At 40.7% G+C, this 27,083-nt stretch overlaps 1 protein-coding gene across 2 annotated transcripts; it reads right to left on the bottom strand.

Annotated features, from left to right (window-relative positions):
* Positions 1–6,533: 6,533 nt before the first annotated feature.
* Positions 6,534–25,331, bottom strand: tmod2 (tropomodulin 2). 2 transcript variants are annotated; one of them, XM_083919615.1, is made up of 10 exons: positions 25,227–25,331; positions 19,322–19,542; positions 16,446–16,602; positions 11,413–11,535; positions 10,644–10,718; positions 10,428–10,558; positions 10,231–10,338; positions 9,978–10,121; positions 9,312–9,456; positions 6,534–8,478 (listed from the first exon to the last, which is right to left on the bottom strand). In XM_083919615.1, the coding sequence occupies exons 2-10, from the start codon at positions 19,445–19,447 to the stop codon at positions 8,447–8,449; spliced, it is 1,041 nt and encodes a 346-aa protein (XP_083775741.1). In that variant the 5' UTR covers positions 19,448–19,542; positions 25,227–25,331; the 3' UTR covers positions 6,534–8,446. The 2 variants fall into 2 exon arrangements, with proteins under 2 accessions (XP_083775741.1, XP_083775742.1); XM_083919616.1 differs by lacking the exon at positions 25,227–25,331 and adding an exon at positions 23,969–24,095.
* Between the last annotated feature and the right edge of the window lie 1,752 nt (positions 25,332–27,083).

The raw sequence follows: 27,083 nt of genomic DNA, 5'->3' as shown, positions 1-27,083 counted from the left end.
GTTAATGTGGCCTGGGAAAGGGAAGTTTGGGGTCCCCTGCTAAAGCTGCTGCACCCGCGACCCGACCCCGGATAAGCGGATGAAGATGAGATGAGATGAGACTCTGTGATACTCATAGCATAAGACAAGTTGACCTCGTGCTCTGTAAACGTCATGCCAGCTGTATTTAAAACTCTATAGAGCCTGACCTTAGGGGCCCTCTTGCAGACGGGAGCTGTTTGTGCAGACGTATGGAAGAGGGCTTTCCTTGCAAGGAAAGGATTTGGAGTAAACTCACATGGAGGAAGCCGATCTTATTGTTTCTTCATCTTTCTTGATTGACGATAATTGACAAATTTTCTCACAACAGACCCAAGACTGAACAGGTTATTAGTTTCCTCACTTTCATGTGTGACACAAAGTGAAGAAGGAGAGATCCTTTCACATTGGGTGGAAACATTCAACAGGTTTCTGTGACGACTAACCGCTGCATGTGACATCTGGAGCCAGTGCAGGATCACTCTGGATGGCCTCTGTGAGAGGAACCTGGTTCACAGTCCCATGACCAACCATGGCTATAAATAACAGGTTTTTGATTATATATAGCCTATCACACAGTAGAGGCTATTAAAACATATCAAGGGGTTTTCCCAAGAGTCATAAAGTCACTCAAATAATGACCTGACTAAGAGTTTTTCCGTACTCCTTCCTATCATTGTATCAGTCGCACAAACAAAAGCTCCACCATGATTTTTAGAATGGAAATGAAAAATGAAATCGAGGTGATGTAGTTACAGTAAATATATTTTAATATTCTTACACTCAGTCTCCAGTGTGTTGAATGAGGGTTTTAATTTATTTCCCCGGTAGATGTTTGTGTCAGTGTAAATTTATAATATCATTTATAATCATAGTCCGTCCTTTAAGGTACATATTCCCTCCTTTAACACCATGTTTTTGACCCATGATGCGTGTGTTTTTTCCCATTCTGGCTTATACAAATGAAGCAAAACTCATTTTGATTTTATTTGTTTGACAATAGCAAACATAACCTAGTTTTTCTACAGTTTGACATGCAATAAAAACCCCTATTATCTATTTTTACTTCTAAATGACGTGATGAAAACCTGGAGTGTCTTTTACCCTTATGAGAAATCAGCCTGCACCCTGCGACAGCTCGGTTAATCATTGTAGAATGGCAAATGAACAACGAGATAAATCCCAGTTGAGTTATCACGACGGCTCATATGTGAGTCCTCTCGTTATGTATTCATTACTGGAAGATAGCTGGGGGAAATTTTCATTTACCCACTGTCCCTGCCGCCTGTGCAGTCGGTGTGGTTCATGATTATTCAGATCTCAGAGTAGTGCAGATACGCCTTGATGTTGTTTTCTCCTTGAATTACTGCTTTAAGGAGTTAAAGCTATGTGATGACTTACTCGTAGAAACAAAGTGCTGACAGTGAATGGTAGAAATATTATTATCACGCTAGGTGATTTTAATGCAGTGTATGTGAAAGGTTATGTAATTTAACAGGGAAAACAAAGAATGCAGGTGCCACTCTGGGATGCACAGGATGTACCTCTGTGAAATGTAACAAATACTGTGAGGCAACAAGTGGATTCATGATCTCTGAATGATTAATTTATTCAATTAGTCCCTCTTGGTTATAGATGACCTCACTGTCAGGCATTTTATAATGGAAATCATGTCATTAAACTTATGTAAGAGTACAAAGAGAGACCTAGAGGAGGGAGCATTAATTATACATGATGTTTTGGATTGAACTGCAAATCAGTTCATTCAAATCTCATTTGTTTCTGAGGGTGAAAAGCTTCAAAAATCTAAAATGTTTTCCCAGATAAAATCATTGTTTTCAAGATGTGCGTCTACGGTGAACTCCTGGGGTCAAAACGACAACAGGAGATTGCGTTAGCAGACTGACCTAAGGTAGTAAACGGATTACTTCCCTTGAATCAAAACAAACAAAAGACACAAAGGAAAGAGAGAAGCAGCGCCACTGTGAGTCATATGTCACATTGTCACCATGACAACAATCTCTCGGGCTTGCTCCTGATCCGACTGCACCCGCAGGTCTTTATGAAGATATTGCAAACCACATCTTTACGGAGGCGGTGAGCCACGTCTCATTACCCCTGTAGAACTTTTCAGGTTTTATAATGTTGTGAGGACTAAAGCTCATTTCAGTCTGTGACTGTTGGAGGGAAAATAAACTATAGATCGACCAAACGGGAACATTTTCCAGTTAAAAACAGGTGGTTTAAAAGTTCACCATTGTTAAATCGTGAAGTGCTTTCTGTGGATTCAAATAAAATGCATCTAAATGAGGTTTATGTTCAGATAATGAGGTTGGATAGACGGCACACTGTCAGAAAACATGATCAACATGAGACACCTGCAGGATCTCTTTCAATATTGTCTACAACAATGTCTTTTCAGTTATATTCTGACCCCTATTGGACATGTTCTGGTGTTGCACTCATGTCAAGTTCCTAATATTTCCGCCCTCCAGATGGAGCCGTTTAATCACTGGTCAATTCTGCAGCTGTTTAAACACACAAAGGAAGTGAAACATGCTTGTCTTTGATAAATTAATGCTTTAGAAATCCACATACATCTACATTATCACATACCTGCAATTCAGACGTTTGTTTTAAAGAATCAGAGCTTGTTTCTTGAAAGGCATTGGTTAGGTTGGTTAAATTTGGTGGCATATAAACTCTGATATAGGTTATTTACCACAACATATTCAACAACAAGCCATCATGAAAGACACATTAAGGTTAGGTTCAAGGGGGCTCCAAACAGTTGCATATAATAGTCTTAATGTGTGCCTTGGTGGAAGAGATCCCGTGCCATAGTCACACTAATACATGTCTTAGGTAATGCCTTTTTTATGTATTTAGTATAAAGTTATGTCAAACAGCAATATTAGAGTGTCTTGGCTCAATTGTCGAGTGTATATGGGGTCAAAATATAATCATGAGCCTACAGGCATCCAAGTAATAAACTGTGAGGGGCTTTTGTCTGAAGGGAGGCCCACAGTCTCAGTTATAAGACACCTGTGATCGAGGGTGTCAGTCTTTAATGGAAAGTAATGGTGGGGTCACCCAAGTAGTAAACTTTTTATTACAATCCAGCCCACAGAGAGGATTTCATGAGACTTTTTTTTTCATTGCAGATAATTGTTTTTCCACTCCAAACTGGGATTGCACCGGAAGTTTCACTCTGCTGTGACATTATGAGCCTGAGATGCTATTTTTAACAGTAAAGGGAGAGAAAATCAATACCAATGTTGATTTGTCTGCCTTGAAATAGAGATGGCATTTAGGGAAGGATGTGCTTTTTATTCATCAGGGCTATACGCATGTACATCTTCAAATTCACCACCACTTCAACAGTGATCTGCCTGCTTTTCCTAATAAACTTGAACCCGCTGCACTCTCAGTCAAACAGCTGAAGGATTCAGTCCAACACACACTCACAGATGTTACTTCTTCTCATTGTGTTTTCAGTCAGGACAATTACATAACCCAAGTATGAGGCTGTGTTTGGACGACACCATTGCTCTCTTGGTACTGATAACATGTCTGAAATAAGACGGGAGCAAAGTGAGGTCAGATTAGATGATTGCTGGTGATTTTTCTTTCCTACCTAAAATGAGGGTGTTAAGTTGAGTTTGATTTCCTCTTAAATAAACGCATTACCCGTGCTATAGCCCTTTATTCAATGAGTGGTTGTTGCACACCTATTTTGCTTGGCTGTTTGTAAATACCGAACAATTGGAGAGCCCTTCCCAGTCTTTCTTGTAATCTGTAAGCCTTTGTTTGGCAAGCGCATGAGGTCATAACAGAGAAGGGACTGCTGAGAGCTGTGTTTAAACTGACTCACTACAGCACTGATTCAGATGGAAAATCACCTGCACAGCTGCAGGTGAACATACCTGTTCAAGAACAAAGCCCCTGTGTTAAAGCTGGGCTGAGGGGGAGAAGGAGGGGAAGGGCAGAGGGGCAGCGTTTGGGGGTAAAATAACACCGATACGAAGCCATGGTGATCTCCCATAAATATTTCAGCACAATCATTATTGGAGAGGATGAGAAGACACGAGTTCATATCTGCACATGTACAACATCTGCGCTCTTTCTTGCATCATTCCAGTTCGTGTGGGGGTCAACTCTGGTGTTGGCGTCGGTCCTGTCCAGTGATGTTTAATCCTCATTATTGCCACCGCCTGAGCTAACACTTAATCCGGCCTCCTGAGCAGGAGCTGCATTTAAAACACGTCTGATCAGACTGCCCATTTTCAAAATGCTTCATATGCAGTTACTGACAGTTGTAGTTCTGTAGTTTATTTTTGTTATGAGCTAGTGCCTTGCTGTTTGATGTCAGCTAGTCCCAGTCTACATGCAAGCTTGGTTTTTACATGAATATCTAAGACTTCATTTTAATGCATTGCCAAAGATTTAACATAGCCTCCTATTTTTGACAGTGCTCTCTGAACACCAACCTCAAATAAAGACATGGACTAGAAGCTGTCAGCAGTTATAGTCTATTTTTTCCAAATGTGGAGGCGCGGTGCTTATTAATAGTCCTGTTCTGGGGGAACGGTTGTACTGTACTGTACTTACAGCAACACACAACTGTACAGTCTACTTCTCCATCAGGTTCTGGGTTTGGATTTCTCTGAATTGATGCCTTCTGGTGTGATTAACTTCAACATTATAAACCTGCTGTTCTCGTTCCCTCTGTTCTCGCAGAGTGGAAAGACTTGAGTCATTCACTTCTCCCCTCCAGACACAGTTCAACACCAGCAGTGCAGAGTTTGTTCTGACAGCAGCTCACCGCAGCACTCTGGCACAGGAAACCCAGAGAGGGATGGAGTCATATACATTACATCATCTCTCAAGCATGTGCAAACAATCTGAAAAACTGGATCTGATTAAAGGCTGCATGCCTACACCACCTAGAGTACCTCCCAAACCACAAGGCAAGTATATCAGTCACGATAAGACAAACAAATACTGTTTGAACTTGAGATTTACACACACACACACACACACACACACACACACACACACACACACACACACACACACACACACACACACACACACACACACACACACACACACACACACACACACACACACACACACACACACACACACACACACACACACACACACACACACACACACACACACACACACACACACACACACACACACACACACACACACACACACACACACACACACACACACACACACACCCCAGAGGATGAAGCCTGCTCACTCTAGTGATACTTGATTTTCCATGTAACACAAAAATGTAATTTTCCCAATATTTTGGTAAATACCTAAACTAATGACATTCCTATCAGCCTCAGCTGTTCTTTGTGTTTAGTGCTAAACAGAAAATGTTAGCATCCATATCAACATGCCTGTTCTGAGCATGTGACCGTTCAGAATGTGTGCCCTTTGGAGCAAACACAAAAGTGCTGCTTGCAGCATTCTCCACTGATTCAATCAACTTCACAATTGACACTGCACTCCCTTGGATCCACAGCAATACCCTGCTAAGTGTGAAATCGATTGGGTTCTTGAGATATGCGAAGGACAGTGATACATACATACATACTGTACACACATAGGTTCATTCCTTCATAGTTAGGTGATGCTGCTACCTATTGGCACTAAATGGCACCAAATTTGTCATGTCCACTCAGACGTCATATCTACTGCACACGTCCACCAAATATGGGTGCAATACCACAGTGTTGAGGACATATAACATGTTCATGTTTAGTATATATAGATGGTGGGAAAATGGTCTAGATGGAAATTGCCGTGGTTTATATGGACAGATGCGTCTGGACCCACAGAATCAAGGATCCAATTTTGTTTCTAAGACTCAAAGTTTAAAAGTTAAGTCTAAAATAGACAGACACACAAACAGATTATTCACTTTATAGTTAGATGAATATTCATTATATATCTCTAGTTGAGTTTGACATTTCAAATAGTTTGAGAAAAGAAAAATCAAATCACAATGTTACTTGTTACTTACTTCACAAAATTCTTCAGAAATATTGAAGTTTGCCAATTAATATCTCCATGGCAACTGAGGAAACCCTCAAGACAAAGCTGCTGAAACATGTGGACGATTTTCTAAGTGGTTAACACATTTAAAAAAAATGCAAAAATGGAAAATAGAGTACGTAAAAACATTTATTGTTGAGGATGTCTTATATTCAGCAGTGCGTTTGACCAGTCTTGTGGTTTTATAATAGTACATATTCCTTATATTGAGTCTACACCTGGGTGTTAAAGGTACAAAAAAAAAATCTCAGTGATGAGTTGTGTAGATCTATGTGGTACACACATAAAAGTGTGTGTGTGTGTGTGTGTTTGTGAGAGAGAGAGAGAGAGAGAGAGAGAGAGAGAGAGAGAGAGAGAGAGAGAGAGAGAGAGAGAGAGAGAGAGAGAGAGAGGAGAGAGAGAGAGAGAGAGAGAGAGAGAGAGAGGAGAGAGAGAGAGAGAGAGAGAGAGAGAGAGAGAGAGAGAGAGAGAGAGAGAGCATGTGTGCACTTTGAATTTGAGATGGCATTTTACAATTAATATACATTTTATGAATCACAGAATATTCTTAACAAGCCCAGGCAAAGAAGCAGCTTTCCACCACCAGCAAAGCACAGTAATGTAAAAACAAAAAGAAGAAACACTAGCAGACTTTGACAATTGAAAAAGTACACAGATATAAAACCCAAAGTACTGAACGCAGCCATTCAACTCTTATCCAAGGAATGTGAGGCTGTTAGGATGAAAGGACATTTTTGGTCGATATAAACATGATGTTCACGAGTGATGTTCATGCCATCATATTGTTCCTATTACACAGTATATACAAGTTTCAAGTAATCCTGAATTAGTCCGGTTATACCCATCTCAAGCAGGTTAGTGCACCTCAGGAAGTAGTCTGAGGCACACACAGCATGTTGTTATCTGTTACATAATGAATGACATGCTACTGCTGAGATGCTGCAGGGAGCTGAGTGAAAGAGGGAGTAGGGGAAAAGTGAAATTTAAGCTCTGCACAGGACCTTTCTATCTGGGCAATGTAGTTCAAAGAAATATTTCTCAAGTGGTAGCAACCTGTAAAACGTACAGTGTTTGCGTACTCCTCCTCCCATCTCAGTGAACTACTTGCTGAACATTGCTATAAATGGCCCACAGACTGGAAATAGATGAAATGGCATGATGCTGATTAAAACACGTCTCGATCAATGTTGTTAACCCACAGACTCCTTTCCTAAATGTGTACTGCGAGGAAGTGACAGTAGATGACAATGCCAAAACCTGAACCGTTGCGTTACATGATTGATACGTTAAGCACTGCATGTTAGTCTTTGCATGGTTAAGCAATCAGAGAAACCCAGTGTGTTGTGCAGACATTTACAGCTTCACTTGTAAGAGCAGGTCAAGAGTTTATATCCTGTCCCTTCTACAGCACAATCCACTTTCACTTGATCCCCGTATATCCAAACTTAATTATAATTTCCTGTTAAGGGATATGAGTGATCGGAATAGCCAGTATCAGAATCTGAACCATATGAAAACAATTGTTTTAATTAGAACGAAAAAGATAATAAAAAACATTATGCATTGATACGTACAGTATTAAATTCATATACGGGGCGGAGCCAGCTTCTGTTCTGAGGCAATCTTAAAATTACAGTGGAGCTGGCTTTACAAGGCAACTCCAATAAACAACAGCCGCAAACCACCATGCAGATGGAATGTACAACAGTGACCTGATCGCACGTTGACTTATTTTATCTTATGATAACTAACTCGTCTTATCTACAGCTGTGCAGTCAGCAGTAGCTATAACCATTCTGTCAGTCAGCTGCGGTTCTGACACACCGGTTCGCTTCACGCCACTTTCTAAAGCTTAACTCTAGGTCCACTCCCTATCGTTCTAATGGCAAATTCTGCTGGTTCAATACAGGTAGCTTAGGCTTCAAACTATCATGATAGAGGATACAGGGCTCTCTCAATGTTAGTTACTGTTACTTGGTAACGTTCATGTTTATTCCACATGATTATAGCGTAGAGTATAAAAGGGGGAAAAAAGCAAGTCAAAATCTGGACAGATCACAAAAAAAGGAGCAGCTGAAATGAAATGACTAAAAACTAATCAGATTTACACCTTCAATAATAACATAATAATAAACATAAGTATGAACATATAAATGGGAGGGGGCAATTCCAGTTATTTCCCTTCTTCTCAGATGCATGTTCTAGTTGAGCGCGCCTTGCCCCGCAGTTTGGCACAAGACTGAAGTTTCCACACAGTGAGATGAGACCAGGGCATTGGCTGAAATTATTCCACATAGTGAGATGAAACAAAAGGATTGGCTGGGAGACAGGTGGGGCTCCGTCCCTACAGGTCCCCTTCCACTCGCTTCTTGCGTACTAGAGAAGAAGAATGAAAAAAGCGTGAATTTCTCCCCCAAAAATTCATTGATTTACAGAATAAAGAATATAAGGATGAACAACTGCAAACATGCTACACAACCTCCAACCTACACAGGGCTGTTAGTTCACCATTAAACACTAAGTGAGATGACATGGGCTAAGCGGTCAAAGTTTAGACCCATATCAACAGCATGTGTCAGTGTGTGCAGAAAACAGGAAGTGGGATGTCATCACTCTCAAAGCTGCGTGATCACACTGTGTCAATCTCCAGACTGTTAATTCATTCAAAACACTTTGATGCACTGACACACTTGGAGTCACACCCATGCATCAGACCTGTGCTACCTCGACTCTGACAGGATGAGGAGCTAAAAGAGAGCAGAGGTCGTCACTGTGGACTGACGTCAATCACACAGTAGGTACAGATGCAGTCATGAGCGGCAGAGATGTTGGAATTCGTATGACTCATTCTCCCAGAGAGAGAGAAACCGGGTGGAAGTTAACGTAATGGGCAAGTTTAAACAAATCTTGAGTGTGTGTGTGTGTGTGTGTGTGTGTGTGTGTGTGTGTGTGTGTGTGTGTGTGTGTGCGTGTGTGTGTGTGTGTAAGTTATACAGGGTATTAAATGGCTGCAAGAGCATTTGGCCATCTTCATGAATCTAGCACTGCTTCATGTCAGCAGAGAGTCCAATTTACTGACTTGTTGAAACAAACTGTATTGTTATTGTAGTAATTACAAAAGTGATTACATAAAATGAGCCAGCTACTCCTACACTTAAGTTAAAAGAGGGAGTACTAACTCCCTTTTTACAGTGAAGAATGCTTCATACCCAAGTCGTTGTTCTTGGTGATAGCTGCAGCAGCTCTGGAGCGAGGTCCTTGCTGGGTGAAGTGGTAGCCAAACTTCACTATGCTGTTGTTCTCTTCCAACATTTTAGCTATCTCCATTTCTACGGTGGTACCCAGCTGCTGCCTCTGAAACGCACAAATGTAAAAGAAAAAAGGTCAAGGTCTTACGTTAGAGTCAGAACTCTAGACACAGGGATATGGTTTAACTTCTGTTCCACTACTGGAAACTCTCAACCGGTGTTTTACATTTTATCCGGGCAGTGGTTTGTGTTCATTGGCATTTCCTTTGACTTTGTAATAACAAGCGTTTTTGCTACTTTAAGCTGCGTGAAACCACTTTATTCAAAGGGGTGCGCAGACTTCTTGTGTCATAAGTTCCCCGTCATCACCCAATGTGGCCCTGAATGATGACACCAATGAAAAAGGAGAAATACAAAACTTTCTTTTTGTACTTTCTGAACTATAAAGCCTCTGATCATTTCAGATCCCGATGTGCGGATACGTGTGTGTGTGTGTGTGTGTGTGTGTGTGTGTGTGTGTGTGTGTGTGTGTGTGTGTGTGTGTGTGTGTGTGTGTGTGTGTGTGTGTGTGTGTGTGTGTGTGTGTGTGTGTGTGTGTGTTTAAGCGTGTCACAAAGCATCTGGTACCTGGTTGTCTATCTTGATCTCGGTGAGTGTGTCGTTGTCTCGCAATGCATCGACCAAAGCCTGCACCCCAACCCCGGTGATGAAGTTGGTCTCCAAGTTCAATGCTCGCAACGTCTTGTTCTCTCGCAGCATGTCACTGAACACCTGAGAGGGCGAAGAGGAAGCAGGAGCAGGAAATAAAGCAAAAGGTGTAAATACGGAGTTGTCAGGTGTTCTCAAAGCCGTTAAATGCAAACAAGCCACTCCCTCTCACCACGGCAATTGGGTCGTTACTCCGTGTTGCTGCCAGGCTGAACTTCTTGACGGTCGTGTTCTTCTCCATGGCTTTGGCGAAGTCCTTCAGCGTGGGAATTGGAATGTTCTGGACAACAAAACAAAGACACACTGCCTTCGGTCCAGGGATAGACAAGCATATACACGCTCTGTGTGAAAGCTTGTGTTTTTATGTACCTTAATGTTGTTGAGGTTGACCTCTGTTAAAGAGCTGTCGTTGCTTTTTATCCTCTGCAGAGTTTCTTCTACATTAGTGGGATTGGGAGGCTCGTCAAACACTGGGTTCATCTTCTCCCCTTTGATCACATCTAGAAAAGTCACAGGCAGAGTTACTGATACGGATCCTTTTGGAACCTTTGAACTAACAGAGTTCAATTCTATGATTTTACTTACTGTTGTAACCCCCTTTAGATGCAGTCCCATCATATGTCTGACTACTGGTGACCAGCGTGTGAACACCCAGGATCGCTGCAAAACAAAAGCAAACCATAGACTCAGCAGCTGTGGTGAGGAATCAGTTTGTGTATGTGTTCTCCATTTTGCTCAGTAAGCAATTTTATTCCCCCATCAACCCCTTTCATACGTGCACTGCAAACCTGAAATCATCTAGACGTTACCCAATGCGTGGTATCTGAAAATGCAAATGTCCAATTCAGTCAGATTGAGCATCAAACAGAGTTTAACCTCCCAGCTCCCCGTTACAAAGACCGTTTAATCTCTGGGTTAGCTCATATGTGAATACAGCCGCTCATTCTCTGGTCAGGGTGAATGGCAGCTTTGATGACATTTATATCATTCGTTGGCCAACAGTGGAAGAAAACAAACCTCCCACAGTGAGGAAGAAGGGTGACTTGTACCAAGACGGCAACAAAAATGTCTGACTGGAAAGACGACAGGATTAGGGTACTTCTGTCAGTAAGGACCAACACCCAAAGTCATCAGACAAATTCAAAGAACAACAAGAGACTGAGATGTTTATCACCAAATTAAGAACCGGCTCCATCAGCACGGTGTATGTGCGTTACGTCATCATCCCTTGTGTGCTGCATGTATGAAAGAGAAACTCTTAAGAGTAAAAAAGGAGCTTGTGATTTACTGAAGCAGACTGAAACTTTCTCACAGCTACGCAAGCGTCAAAAGAAAAGTTTTCATTCAATCTTACCTGCTAGATCACACAGTTCTGTATCTGTGGCGCTGGACAGGGCTTCCTCCAATTCTGGATCGAGGGTTGTGACTTCTTCCTGGCGTGTGTCTATCGGTTTCTGCTTAGGAACAAATGCTTTACCTATAGAGAAAGATGAAGGGACATTGAGGAAAGGAGGATTTATAAACAGCCCTCATAAAAATGGGCAGGCAATACATTACTTAAACAGCAACACAGACAAAATGGTCCTCACTCTCCTTTGCTCTTGAGCCTCTTACATTTTAAGTATCTGTCTTGACTTGTTTACTTATATTCATGAAGTGTTTTATGCTTTCTTGCAATGCACAGAGAAACAGCACAGATGAAGTTGTGTATGCTTATTTTCACTTTGACATTTAGTGTGTTTGTTTCAGAAACAAAATTCAATTAAACCCGCAGTGATTCAATTTTGGTAAATGTTACATAATGGCAATGTTATTGACAAAGAAGTCTGACCAACAGAAATATGCTGTTTGAATAAGTCTGGTCCTCCTGCTATTTTACACAACATCCACTAACCATCAGTGGTTCAGACCAGCTGAACTCAGTCCAGCCATAGCTGTCTGATATCTTTGGTATTGCCATAGTAACCTATCTGAGGAGCGAAACGGAAAGAGCGAAGGAAGTCATGGAACAATGCCTGGAGTCTAATATAAACTGCACTGCTGGGGCAACAAACACTTGAGCTTAACAGAGAGACCATCCAGTGGGTGCCATTCGCTTCTATATGCCTGTCTCCTTAAACAAAAACACCAAGTCAAGCCAGTCAAATTGTTCAAACTGGTCCCGACTGGGGGCTCTGGCACTTCCTGAAAGCCAGTAAACATTAAAATACAGTCATCAGGCAGCATCCTGTGCCAATCCCTCTGGAGCGACATTTAGCCCCCCTGGAGGCAAGAGGAAGATGGAGCCAAGAGACTGAGAGCACCACGGCCTTGCACGATCCCACAGGAACATATATCATGGATGAAATGAGGAAATCACATTGTAATACAATATTGTACAAATGCTGGGGGAAAATAGGCGTGTAAATAATGCAGAATCTCATAGGTCTGGGAACACAGTGACTTCACTGTAACAAAATCAGATGAGGCAAGAAATATCAGCTGACAAACTAGCATCTTAGCAAGATTACCTGATTCACAATATTTGAAACTACTAAAAAACTACTACCGGTAAGTGCTACTAAATGATGGAAAGTATTCTATACTGCACAGAAAACTGTTTACATGCAACAACTGCAAGTGAGATGGGTCGCTTGAACCCAGTAGTTGGTTTGTAAACTGTCATAGGTTTCAGCAATAATCTGTTGTTTTCTTGCAAATAAGTTCTGTTAAGTTGTCGACCGCATAGACATGAGGCCAAAACGATCCTGAAAACTGAATTATTATTAAATCTTGACCAGTTTATATGCGGTACTGATTTAGTGCCTTCGCAGCACTTCAAATAATAACAGAAACTGACCACTGGAGGTGCGTGGTACAGAGCTGCTCTGTGTTTGTGTGTGTTTATTGGTCAAACAGCCACACCCTCCACTGTAACCTCAACAAACATGTTTACCACTCTGGAACTGAAGCACGCCTTGAATGCTCCAATTAGTGTAACAAGCAATGAATATTCCTTTGCGCTGACACATGATGACATGCCCATTTTTACCTCAACTGAGCCCCAGTGAAAAATGCAATACCATCTACTGGCCATAAATTCTTAATGTTAATAAACTTCTCAAACCGAGGAGGGAATAAAAGGACAAACTGAAGAAATAAATAATAAGAACTGACTCAATACAATAACGTTTAAGCGGTTAAAAGGCTGCAATGGTTGCCATGGCATTTAAGCATGCCGTTTTCACATTACGTGCGTTATTGAAAGGAGACACACACTCATGACCACATTATTTATCAGCAGGGGGTGAGTTTAACAAGGGGAAGAGAATCAGCTGCATTCCTCAGAACCACCACAGTGATCTGAGTTTTCCATGTTGTCATAGAGCGCGCACACACTCATGCGTGCACACACACTCATACACACTCATTCACACACAGCCGGAGTATAATTTCTAACAGGCCAGGGTTGGGTCGGGGGGTGGGGGGTGTCAGCTCTGTATTTCCTCTTCAGTGAGGGAGTAGCATTGAGATCTCTGATGAGCCCAACAACAGGAATTCCCCGGCACAAGAATTTCTACTTCTCTGTAATGTTTCTACTCTTCTCATTTCTTTTCGTCATGCTGTAACTAAAGCGTGTCCTTTTTTTGCCCTCCTCTAGGAAGTTAAGAGTAATACCACAGGTTTGTCTTAAAACCTGTTCGAAACAGAACTGGATTCTCTCGAGAAGATCAGGTTATTTGAACTACAGCGGGATTAATCACATCAGGGTCAGCAATGAGTGTTTTTGTCACCTTTCTTTGAGTAAAAAAAAGATTATATAACAGTATGAGTTTAACAGACGACCACATTCAACTGCTGTGATTAAACATTTATATGAATGATTTTTTATGGCAGTAGGAATTTATGGCATAGAGGCATGAGACAAATGTTCACAGCAGGACTTTTGATTGACATGTCAATCAATGAACAAAGCCGAACTTGAGAAAGCCCTTCCATTCAAATAAGGCTTTAGGCGCAGATTTGCATAGCTTTGTCGGCGGGAAATCTCAGACTGAGTCTTGAGCACATTGAGTCAGTGTTTGCTCATCTCTAGAACCGTGGTTCCCAAAGTGGGAACCTTGGGGTGCCTTGAGGAGGGGCTAAGGGGGCCGCAAGAATGATCCTATCATTGTTCATTTTTTGTGAGTTTTTAATAACGGTTCACTACATTAAAAAGAAAATCTGCAACCTACACTTGAAGTTGTTTTCGAAAAAAGAAAAAAGGTAATAAATATCAAAACAAACTCAAAAATCATTCACACACACACAGAACACGTTAAAAACTCTAATGTGCAGATTTGCTGCAGCTCATGACGTCACGGCTGCCGGTCATCATAGTAACACAACCCACTATTTAAATCAGGGTTGTTTTGAGGAAAAACAAGACGCAGTAAACAGAGCTCAAATAAATGCTGATTCATCAAAGTCCTCAGCAGTCTGAGACGACTGAAACTAAGATCTCCCTGAACACTTCTTTGCTACCGGCTTAACGAACGGCCTTTGGTTGCTTGTGAAGATGGTTATCCATCATTGTCCGATATTGCATTCACGGTTGTTTTGCACACGCCATATATCAAATATGTCTGATCTGGCTCTCTCATATCTGGTAAACATGTTAACAACCCTGCGTGTTGTGCTGTGTGCACAACAGCAGGCCTCAACATCTACAGCGTCATGTAAAATAAACTAATTTTAATAATTTTTTTTAATTAAAGACAGATTTAACATATTAAAACATTCAGTTGTATTCCTTGTATATTGAAAGTTAAATATTTGTCTGTAAAATCTGCAGAGCACCCGTTGGAATTTATTCTGAGTGATTGAAATGGGCCTGTATTATTTAATTTAATACTTTTCTTTGAAGGGATGGGATGGGAACCCCTGTTTTACAAACTGAACTGAACTGACATCTATAAACAGATGGATCCAAGACATTTTGCTAACATCGCCTCCTTTTTTGACACTCCCTAGCTCCTCTCCCCTGGTACAAACACACCTCCCCCACACTGCTTTACTGTATGTTGCATAAGAGCAGACATGCATTAATAATACCTGCAGAGACAGCAGAACGGTAATTACTGCTGTGTGTCTGTAGTGCTGATACAAACACACCTCGGCTCGTTGTCCCCTGAGAAACACATTACGAACATGTGATAGCGCCACACTAATGATGTTCTTAAAGACAGTAAGTAAGTTAGGCATGGTACACTATCCAACACTGGCTAGCATCATAACCCTACTGGATTTTTTTGCGGTCATCACTGCAATGATATTTCTTGACTTGACAGCTTTTATTAATTTGAAAATAACTTTGTAACACTGTCCGTGTTGATCTGTACCTTACCCATTAAGTAGGGGTGTAACGGTACACTCAATAATAAAAATAATGGATTGGATTTATATAGCGTCTTTCTCAGTACTCAAGGCGCGTCCAGGAGAGAGTCAAGGTTCAGGGTGGTGGTGGTAAACTACTATAGTTGGCACAGCAGACTCCCAAGGACACCACGACCATGACACAAGTAGGAAAGGGCGACCGAGCCTTCGGACATTGGCCGACACGCTCTACCAACTGAGCCACAGCCATGGTTCGGTGTGTACCTCGGTTTTAAAGTCACAGTATGGTACGGATCATAGTTAAATTTAAAAAAAAAACTGCTTTGGTTGTCAGAACGAACGTAAGATAAATTAGTAAACAATTAAACACAACAGTTAAACAGTTTTAGCTGTCAGTATGAAACATACAAATAAAATGTATAAAGAAATGTTTTTAAAAAAACTGCTGCAATTCTCCAATAAATAAAATACATCTTAAATAACTGCAACTGCAGCATTTACTTAGTTTATGGCATTTGCCCATTCTGAATTCTTAGGTAGGGGTTGTTGAAATAGTGTCAGGAGCTGGGTTTGCACAGCTTTGTTTTTTTCGCAGCAACGGTGACAGTAACACCTGAATGGTGCCTTTTTAAATGCGTGTGAATGTTCATAATTAACCTGGAATCCAAAGTCACCCCACACTTGGAACTCTGACTTCAAGTTTTAAGTAACGCACCTCAAAACAAGACTGTAAGGTCAACATATAACGCTATGTATATCATATTAAAGGACCGTGGTCCACCTCTGGGGCCTGTAACGTGACGGTTTGGTACAAATACGTGTATCGTTACACCCCTACTATTAAGGATTACACTTCATTTAACACAAAACATTTTTGATCTGAACAAGTGTTATTAGTCAACAAAGGACAGTTATTCTTACAACTGCCCCTTTTGATTTACAGCCATGAGAAGGTTTTAAACAGTAAATATTTATGTGGGAATGACTCTGTTTGGTGCTCTATAGCTGACAGTTGTAGACAAACACACACACCTTTTCTCTCCCCAGTGAAGGGCACTACATCCTCTCTGTCCTTGTACTCCATGGCTTCCTTCTCCAGGTATTTGAGAAGGCCATCCCTGTTGAATGTTCCAGTTGCTGTCTTACTTGTCTGGTCCTTCTGACGTAAGCCCGCTGGGAGAAGAGCATTCTGAGGAGGGGAGACAAAGAGACATGTCAACACCCGTCAGCTGATGAAAACGTCAATACACTCACTATAGACTGGGTAAAGGGTAAATGCAAAAATTATGTCATTTTAAGCTGTAGATGTATCTTTGTATGTATCTTGTAAACATTTTGATGTCAGTATCTCTTTGAAGGTAGATGTACTATCATCAGTACAGCATCAAATGTTTTTAAGCACACCACATTTTATTTTCATAATTGCGTAGTATGCAGACAGGTCAGGACTGTCAGATACAGCGCTGCAAGCAAACGCCACGATACTTCTTGTTGCATATTCAAGTCTGCATGGTAGTTGGCATCAATGCCAGATGTTGGAGTTTGAGAGTCACTTTGGAAATAGATATGAATTAAGTGTTCCTCAAAACAGTAGTAAACCTAGTATGAACTTGTTGAACTTGATTCATGTAAACCAAAACCTCATGGCTATATAAAAAAAAAAAAACAGAAAAATGCAACCAACTGTGGACCATATGGTGTAGGCGAGTCAGAACTTGGGTGGGGTGATTGAGGATATATGAAAATAAGAGACGTTTGTCTGGTCAGCTTGTGTCAATTGACACTAAGGGCGCACTGACACTGTCCATCCGTACCGTGCCCAAGCACGTTTCACGGCTAAAGTCTAGTTTGTTTGACCAGTGTGAGTGCAACCGTACCGCGCCTAGGAGCGGTACATTGCCGTCCAAGGCCCGTTTGGGAGAAGTGGGCTTTTGTAAAGCCCGTTTGCACATGTATGAGCACGAGCGTGCGCATGTGTACGAGCACGAGGCCTACGGCGGTTCTGACGTAATTTTATGTGCGCCTGTTCGGACAAGGAAAAAAAAAAGAACATGTCAATCAATGAACAAAGCCGAACTTGAACGGACCATACGTGGACATTTAAAACAATGGCGGCGAAAGGTTCACATTAGTGTGATGCGGAGGTGGAGTGTTTACTGCAGATTTGGTCGGATGAAAAATATTCAAAAACATAAAAACTCCGAGGTCTATGGAAAGATTTGTAAACAAAGCGATGCTTCGCGATGACGTCAATCAATTCGGTGACGTGTTACGGCGTGATGACGTATAGGCAGGTAAGAAGCATTCCGCCGAGGCCCAGGTAGTGTGAGTACAAACAGGCCTGGGATGTGGGGGGAGAGGGAGGGGGGAACAAGTACCCTAAAGCACCGGGCACGGTACGGATGGACAGTGTAAGTGCGCCTCAATGCAGCTCTTCTTTTTCCTATTTTATGACATGAGATCCAAAAATATTAATAATATTCCCACTGTTATTGACCGTTTCCTGTGAGCCTTGTGTGGTGATTTATCTCACTTGGTTTAGATGGAATTTAGACAAAATGCCCAGGCGCCTGGGGGGATTTCATTACACTCTCCAGCTCTACTGGCAAATAAACACACAAACACTTGGCAGCCTGCGGACAGAGCTGCTGCAGCTGAGACTCCCACTTCAAATTATTATCCAAACCATGGAGGCTGGGGACTGGGAGGTGTGGTTGGAAGGTGCAAAGGAAAAAAATCATCAAATCAACCAATGGATTTGAATGCGTAATTCAGTGCATCCCAGGCAGGAAGTCAAACGCTGATATATTTTGGTGGATTCCCTTTCCATTCATGTGATTCAACCATGTCATGGGTTTCCCCCAGTTTATTACTAATGGACTCATTGCCAGGCTTAAGCATCAGGGATGTACATATTTTTAAACTAAGATATGTTTAAGAAGAGAAAAACTCCTTTAAGGAATAGCTCAAATTGTCTCCTCTCTGTCTGTGTTGGAGTTTCATACACACAGACACACACATTCACAGTGAGCGTGTGTGATGGGGAGTATGAGGTGACTCAGCGGTAACGTTGTGAATGTAGCAGAGCAGTGTGTACAGTTTATTGTTGGTGAATAAATGCTTCAACTCCTCAAGACCCAAGCCAAGTCCCTGTGTGTTTGCTTGCTAGCTACAGCTTAAAGAAAAAGGGAGTTAGCAACAAAGCAAACAATAACTTCAGCTGAGGCACACTGCACTCTGCTATCCTCAATTTAGGGCGCGCTCACACTGTCCATCGTACCGTGCCCCGTGCTTTAGGGTAATTTCCCCTTGGCTCCACTGCTTCTTGCTTAAACGTCATCACCCCTCGGAGATGTAGTTTTGTCTGACTGTTTTTGAATATATGCATCTGATCAAATCTGCAGTAAACACTCCACATCTGACCACCACGAACCTTCCCAGCGGAATCTTTTTAAATGTCCATTGCGGAGAAAAGACGCATATAAACAGACATCAGGTCAATGCCGTCAATGCTCGCGCTCGTGCCCGTACATGTGCATCCGTGCTTTACAAAAGCCCATTTCTCTAAACCGGGCCGTGGCCGGCAAGCGTGCTGTACTAGACTTTAGCCATGAAGCGCTATGCTGCTCCCCCTGTTTTGCTCAACACCACCTTAGTATTTTTTTAAAGTTTTTCTTTAAAAGCATACCTTTATTAGTCCACATTATAATAATACCAGGTAAAAACCAGGTGTAATTTTTGCCAAAGTCTAAGATTGTAGTTGTGTCCCTTATTCAAGAAAGTGAACAGTGGTTGCAAAAGATTGTATTTGAGTGCATAAAAAGCTTAAAATCTTTTGTATCCCTATTCCACAGAACTCCCTCCCACTAAGAGCCCTGGAGCTCCTCCAACCCTCACTGAGTCCTGACCTCAGGGTCCATCTCCTCGAGGGCCGTCTCCAGCTGTTTGAGCTCCTCTGCCGACAGTTTGTTGAGGATTTCATCTTCGTCGAGATCCTTGTACTTTTCCAGGTCCTTCTTGTATGACAACGCCATGGTGCCGGCTATAGCTCGCTAAGCAACGCTGAACAGCAGAACACAGCCACAATGTTCCCTCTCAGGCTCACTGCTCCAGACGAGGGAGAGGCTACCTGAAGACAAACACACACAAATAAACGTTCATGAAGATGGGGATGAAATGTATGTTATCTGACCTGACTAAAACAATGTAATTATATCTAAACTGATACAAAAGCTTATCTCATCCCTGTGAAACAACAGTTGATCACAGCTGGGCTCAGTGATTCAACACGTAACACACAGATGGAACAAAGGAAGAACTTTCTCAGGCTCAGACAAATTATCTGACCTCTCCCGTGACAATCAACAACAACTCTTTGAGAACCCCAACTCTGTGCTACTTTGGAAGACATCAACTACTCAAAAGAAGAAGCAAAAGAAGCTCCTTTTACTGGATATTAAAAAGCATGTATATATTTTCATCTAGGGACTAAGGGCCTGAAAATAAAGCAAATAACAGTGGCAGGAAATAGTGGACTCAACTCCAAGTAGGTGTATAAGAACACAACACCACGGCCAAGATTAGATCAAGTGAATGAGTTAGGATGGGAGTGTGGACCCCGCCAAGCAAGATGAAGAGCCATCCGTTTTCTCTCCCACGCCACAGTCCGAACGCTAAATGACCTCATCATTTCCAAAATCCCTGCAGGACTCCACAGATGTTCCTAGTCCTAATCACTCACATCCACTTAACTGTACTGTCCCAAATGGCTGTTGCTCACACCATTGTCGGGAAAAGCACTTTTGCAGGAAAGAAAAAGTTGTGTATGTTTGTGTAAATGTAAAAGACCAGACACAACAACAACTAACTTGCAGGAACATTGCATCAGTCTCGCGGATTCATGTCAATGACAAAATACAGCAGCATCTCTAAAATTTGTGATAACAACAGAAAACAGTGTGCTTCCACTCGAGTTTGGCCAAAGACTCTTTAAACTTTTAGTGCCATTTCCCTGGAGCTGCCCGAGTGATTTCTCCAGTTTAGAGGAATTCCCTGACAGCCTGTATCTCTGCTCAGTTCTCCACAATCCAGGCTCTGTGCTGGACTAATTGTTCCCCTCACATTCTGCATTAGACCACTATAACTGACTACACACATTTATTCCTGATGCTTTTATGAGAGTCATAGCAGGGGCAATTGTAAGCCTCAGAGCCAGCATATAAAGCTGGGCTCAAATAAATGTCAGCTGCACTTATGACTTTAATGAAAGTGTATCAATATAATGAGCTACAATAATAATATCACCCTAATGTTCCACTGCACAGTAGTTAAATACAAAACTGGAAAACAGAGTCTGTACAATAATGACTAGTGCATGGCTACTGCAGCTAACTGGGAGGAAGGAGATCGGCCATTTAAACTGCAATGAAGCGGAGATAAAAGGTGCAAGACAAGCACGGTGGTGAAACAATACAAACGGACATTAAAATCCAAATTAAAATGCCAGGCTGTAAAATATTGACAATGAAATGTATTTTACATAGGCTTACAGAAGAAAATCCTAAACAAAAATACATGAAAACTGCTGAGCAAACACACATGAACCAAATACATTTGAACTCAAGCATTTTATTATCTAACTGGCAGATTAAAAATATTCCATAAACTCCAAATCATATGAAAATCGTTTCACGTCCTCAACAGCAGTCTTATGATCCGTCTGTTGTCATGGAACAGCGCCAGGATTTGGTTCGCATGACGTCTTTCCAAGCCTTTGCTCCCATGTTTTTAGAAAGGGGAGTTTTGCTCATCTTTCATAATCAACACCGAGATGTGAAGGGGCACGAAAAAACACATGGAGGCGTCACTGTGATTGTGTGACAGAAGACTTTAATGTTCTCTGCCAAAAATCACTCACATCTAGACCCAAATCTTTTCATTCCACACCAGTGAAATCCTTGCTAGCCGGTGAAAACATATGAAAAGATTGGTCTTTCGTCAAATGAAGTTGGATTTATGACTTTCTTGGTTCACATTCTGGGTTTAATTACCTAGACTATTTATAATAATGTGCAGAAGGCTGTGATAAGATGATTTCTGGCCAAGTTCTGGGATAAGTGTAAAGTCACAAACACACAAACACACATAACGCTCTTATGAGGAGATCAACTCAGAATAAAAACCATTTACCATATTATCCCACACACTCAAAAACACTTTCCTCTTCACTGACATATAATTCAACACATTTAAAACAACAGCCTCTGTGTTTACAGTGAGGTCCAGAACTTTTGGGCGTGCAGACAGAAGAGTAACTGAGCATGTAGACAGGGATAATGATGGCAATGGGTGGGCTCAGGAAGAAGTGGAGACACAGAGAGGATCCATTAGTCAAATCTGATTGATTCCTTTCTCCTTCTCTGCTCTGCTAATCCTTCAAGGCAACAACAGATGGCTCAGAGCCAATAATACTGCAAACCTGTCTGCACTATACGCCCCCTTAACACCTCTACACACACTGACCTGTACACAGACTACAGTTGGGCTTAAACATACAAGGGTCATAAACATATGGAGGATTGCACAAGGACAAATTTACAAATATCCAAATTAAAGTTCCCCTGAAAATCTAGATGTTTAGTGAAGAAATCCATGTGATAAAAACCCGGTTGATTTAAGCAACCCTGTTAGCATGATTGCATGATAACATTTATTATTTTTACCCTCTGTATGTGTGAATAAGAAAGACATGACAGTCACATTAGGGCTGGACGATATGAGGAAAATATCTAATTGCAATTATTTGACTGATAATGCAATTGGAATAAATTTCACAGTTTTTATACAGAGGGAATTATAATTTTGCATCATTATTCTCATTTTCATTGACACATAAATTAAATGATCATTCAAAAATGTTTGTGATTTTTGTGAAAGCGGGCCTGCATCACCAGGGCCCTATACGTTCATTTGCGATTTCCATGGGGTGTTATGAACGGTGCAGGGCAAAAAAATGCCTCTGGATGCATCGGATGGAACCACCACAGCAACAAAACATGACCAAACCAATCACTACTGTGTCACAAACTTTCTTGAATTACAGCTAAACGATACACTAAAATGCACCTCCGAAAACATTTTATGCGACAATACATTAACAGAACATCGAGTAATATTTGTTCAGCACTGCCTAGTTTGACATCGTGAGCCTGGTAAACTGGCGCTGAGAGTCATCGTAGCGCAGTTTAGCAGAACCCGCCCCAGATGAGATACATGGCTGTGATTGGTCCGCCCAGGGCGTGCGACTAAAAAAAGGGCCAGACATATCTGCCAGATAAAATGAAACATGAGTTTGGCAGATTTCTCTGGTTTGAAATGAAAAAAACATCTATTTCTACCTCTTTCATCGCCACCTCCAACAAAGCGTACTATTATTTAGCTGAAAATAAAACATGCTACATTTAACTATGTCAAGTATAACTCTTGCAATCATTTTCGGGGTGGCCTGCACTATTTTAGATCTGAGAGGCAGAAACTGGAGGAGAAGTAACGTGCAGCTCAGAGATATACAGGAAGCACTGACTGGTGGTTATTACATTATTATAGAGCACCGCCCCATCAACGCACAAAAAGACTATACTTAGTATGACCTAGCTCTGCTACCCGTGGGACCAGAGTCTGCACTACCTCCTCCCACCTACTCTCCTACAGTTTTATTCTCTACTCTACCCTTCTGCCTCTCTCGCTGTTTTGTTACTTACACCTCCTTTATCCTTTTTTATCTTCCTCCTCCTAAGGCGCCTCAAATGTGTCAGAAATGTCAGAAATGATAGAAAACAGATGGAAGGAGACAAAAATACCAGAGGGTCTGATCATGCTGTCAAAAAGATATGTTCACTGTAATACATGTGAAAATAATGAGAAGATATAGGTGTTGGTAGAATAAATATGTTTAAATAGTTATGGTGCAGATGTTGAGAAGGATTTTTTATCTAATTTGACCCATAGTAATTGTTATTCTTTCCAAATTAACAGGCAATAAAACTGTATCAGAAAAAGAAAACAACCGACCCTCCAACTCTACAGATCTGGCAAGGGCGAGACAGGAAGTGGGGTGTTTCTCAAACAAACACACATGATTTGCATATCCCACTGTTTTAGCAGCACACACCAGCGACACACACTCCCATTATTCTATAATAGGAACAGATATCAGAAGATTTCAGAAGTTTTGCCTTTCCTTTCAGCTCAACAAGAACTTTCAAGGGCTGGAGTTTGAACGATACAGCTTCAAGAAAGTTTGCCACTTTTCCTCCTTTGGAAAAACAAATAACAACGGCTATTCACCACTGTGGCTGCACTACACTAAAAGGTAAAACCAGGAGCTCACAGTCAGGTTTCACCCCGCAGTGAAAGGTATGCTGCTGGTTAAACAAATCCTATCTGAGAAGCTTGTTTATCTGCAACACTGCACTGCAGGGGTGGTGCAGTAGGCAACAGCAGTATCACCAAAAAAAGTCATGTCAGCAGTAGCCACGACATTCCACTCAAGTTACCTGCTTCACACCTTCAACAGGGTCATTTGCCTTCAGGCTTAAAGAGGGAGACACTTTCCAAAGCAGACCTCCTCCTTAAGACTTGGACCACACCCTTTAGGTCTCCATTGAGCCTTGCTGATACAACTACCTTTGTGAAAACACATAAACTCCCACATTAGCTCTTGGACATGGAGTACGTCAGTAAACTCAGTGACACATGTACACTGAGCTTGCACCTATCAAACAAGTAGCACCTATCAAACAAGTAGCACCTATCAAACAAGTAGAACTGCTGCTAAAAGACTCAGCCTTTCCATAACCCTGCATACTGGTGTGAGTCATCTCAACAAAAGGTATGTCCTTAAAGACACTGAAACTCTTGTATTGTCGAACAGACAATCACGATATTGATTTCTGTAAAAATGCATTGTCAGGCTGACAGGGATGGGCTGCTGAGATTAAACTTAACACATGCAATTAGCAACAGCCATACCCAATAAAACTATGGAGGAGTAAACATGTATGAATAAATAAATAAAATAATATAGAAATAATTAAATGCTTTACATTTATTTCTATATTTTTGTTCACCTACATTTATTCATTTGTGTCCATATGTTAATGAGGTAAGAGGTCCCATTTAGTCATGCATTGATTGATTTATTCCTGTATTTCAGCATTTATTTATTCATTTATTTCTGTATTTATTTATTCATTTATTTCTGTATTTATATATGAATTTCTGCATGCATTTATTTAATTATAAATGTATGTATTTTAGTCTTAAGTCATGTTTAGTCATCTATATAAAACAAGGACTATGAACCTAACAGATGCCAGAATCATTAGAGGATACTTAGTACTGCCATAATGACATACCACTGGATTAGATTAGATCACTTTATTGTCATTACAATGTAAGTGCAGCACAAGCAACGAAATTAAGTAGGGTCTAACCAGAAGTGCAAAGAGTTACATATACACACATATTATATACAGTAAAATACTGCAGGGTGGTACCAAATCGCACTATTAACATTACAGAGATATGTTCCTTTGGTGGTAACTTAGCAACGCTAACTGAAATAGTTCCATCCCTTAAGAAACAGAGAGAGCTACGGAACGACGATGACATGTAGCAGCTAACAGCTAACAGTTGACTAGCCGTTGAGCTAAATCAGCACATATGCAAGTGACAGCATTTTAAAGAACACGGCTAGAAAGTTCACTGAATTCACACACTAATTGAAAACCCACCAGTTATATATGTTCTTACCTGAGGCTACTGGGTCCTAACTAAGAAAGCTCCAAATAACGCTAGTGTTCCCAATGAACGCGATGTCTCCAGGACTTGATTTCTCACTCAGCTCCAAGGGCGGTAACACAGGAAGGGAGGGGCAGAGCTGGGTTCTTTGAGTGACGTCTGTTTGAACCAATAGGCAGAGAGTCTGCCAGGTGTTAACCAATGGGGTAAATAAGCCCGCCCTTTTTGTGTAAAAGAACCAATCAGGTGAGAGATAAGGAAATAACATAGAATAAAATAAAATAAAATAAAATAAAAATCACTTAGGCACTGTGCTTATACATTTTCACTGTTCACTGAAAATAAATACGTATTTACTAATTTAAAGTGCTTTACATAAAACATTAAAAGCATTGGGAATGGTTACAGTTAGTTAGTTTTGTTACAGTAAACAAACAACTCACCACATCACTGATATGTGATAACTAAATGTGACTTACAAGTAAAACATAAACTTAAATAAAACAAAATAAAATAACATTAAAAAAAGTAAAATTAAATTAAATGAAAACAAAAATCTGCTGGGCACTGTGCTAATATATTTTCACTGTTAAAGAAAAAAATACGTATTTACTAATTCAAAGTGCTTTACATAAAACATTAAAAGCATTGGGAAAAATAACACATAAAACATGCAAAAGATGGTTACAGTTACAGTAAGTTACAGTAAACAAAACAACTCACCACATCAGTAATAAGTGATAACTAAATGTGACTTACAAGTAAAAATAAAATAAAATAAAATAAAATAAAATAAAATAAAATAAAATAAAATAAAATAAAAACAAAAATCTGCTGGGCACTGCTAATACATTTTCACTGTTAACAACCTCTCTGTCAACAAAAACAATTGTATCACTGCACTTATAGACCAATTATTTAGATCTCACCACTCGAACTAAGCAGTTCAAAGCCCCTGAAAAAGATGAGGAATTAAGATTATTTTTTTACCAAACAAAAGGCACGACTAGTTTATTTATTTTACAGTAAAGTGCTTTACGTAAAACATTAAAAGCATTTGGAAAAATAACATGAAACACATAAAAGGTAATTTAAACATATAAAACATGGTTGCAGTTAACAAAACAACTCAATATGACTCTTACAGATTATTTAGATTAGATCAAAATAAAGCCAAATAGTGTACTAACTAACTAAGAGCAATAAGTCAAGTTAAGTCAAGTCAAGGTAATTTACATTGTATAAGCCAAAATCTTTTTTTTTTGTCAGAGGCCAACAACAAAATAGGTTAAATAAAGGCTAAATAAAATGAAATAGAAATAAACCAGAGAGACCTTCTTCCAGGACAAACAATGATGTCATATAGCCGCCACAGAGTAGACACAAGTGGCAGTACACATACACAAACAAAAAATATATAAGATATAAAATGATAGTAATTAAGAATGAACTGAAGCACAGACATAACAGTTTTACAGTATATTGAGTAAATGTTACATCACACACACACACACACACACACACACACACACACACACACACACACACACACACACACACACACACACACACACACACACACACAAACACACACACAAATGTTCCTTAAATTTCTAAATCCTTAAATGATTGTAAAGATCAAGGCGAGCTCATCCTCTTTTTACTACGCTGTGTTGCACAATAGTGGAGATAGAATTGCATGTACACTCTCAGTCCACACAATGTGTGCACTGTAACAAGATGCCGTACATGTAACACAGACACTTTGGGGAGAGATGGGTGCTGAAATCAGATGAATGATAGTAATCAGCTAAAGGGGTTGAAATGTACTGAGAGGATTACTTCTTCACTGCCATTTTAAACCAGTTG

The sequence above is a fragment of the Echiichthys vipera genome, assembly GCF_963691815.1.
Source record: "Echiichthys vipera genome assembly, chromosome: 1".
Classification (NCBI taxonomy): Eukaryota; Metazoa; Chordata; class Actinopteri; order Perciformes; family Trachinidae; genus Echiichthys; species Echiichthys vipera.
Note: the sequence above shows the minus strand (reverse complement) of the source record. Positions and strands in the feature narration are given on the sequence as shown.

Bases quoted from the DNA above. Each gene is read 5' to 3' on its own strand.
- tmod2 (XM_083919615.1), bottom strand. From the start codon at position 19,447: ATGGCGTTGTCATACAAGAAGGACCTGGAAAAGTACAAGGATCTCGAC. The intron at 10,559-10,643 runs GTAAGTAAAATC...TGACTTTTCTAG, and splicing joins ATCTAAAGGGGGTTACAACA to ATGTGATCAAAGGGGAGAAG. The intron at 10,339-10,427 runs GTACATAAAAAC...TTTGTTGTCCAG, and splicing joins TCAACCTCAACAACATTAAG to AACATTCCAATTCCCACGCT.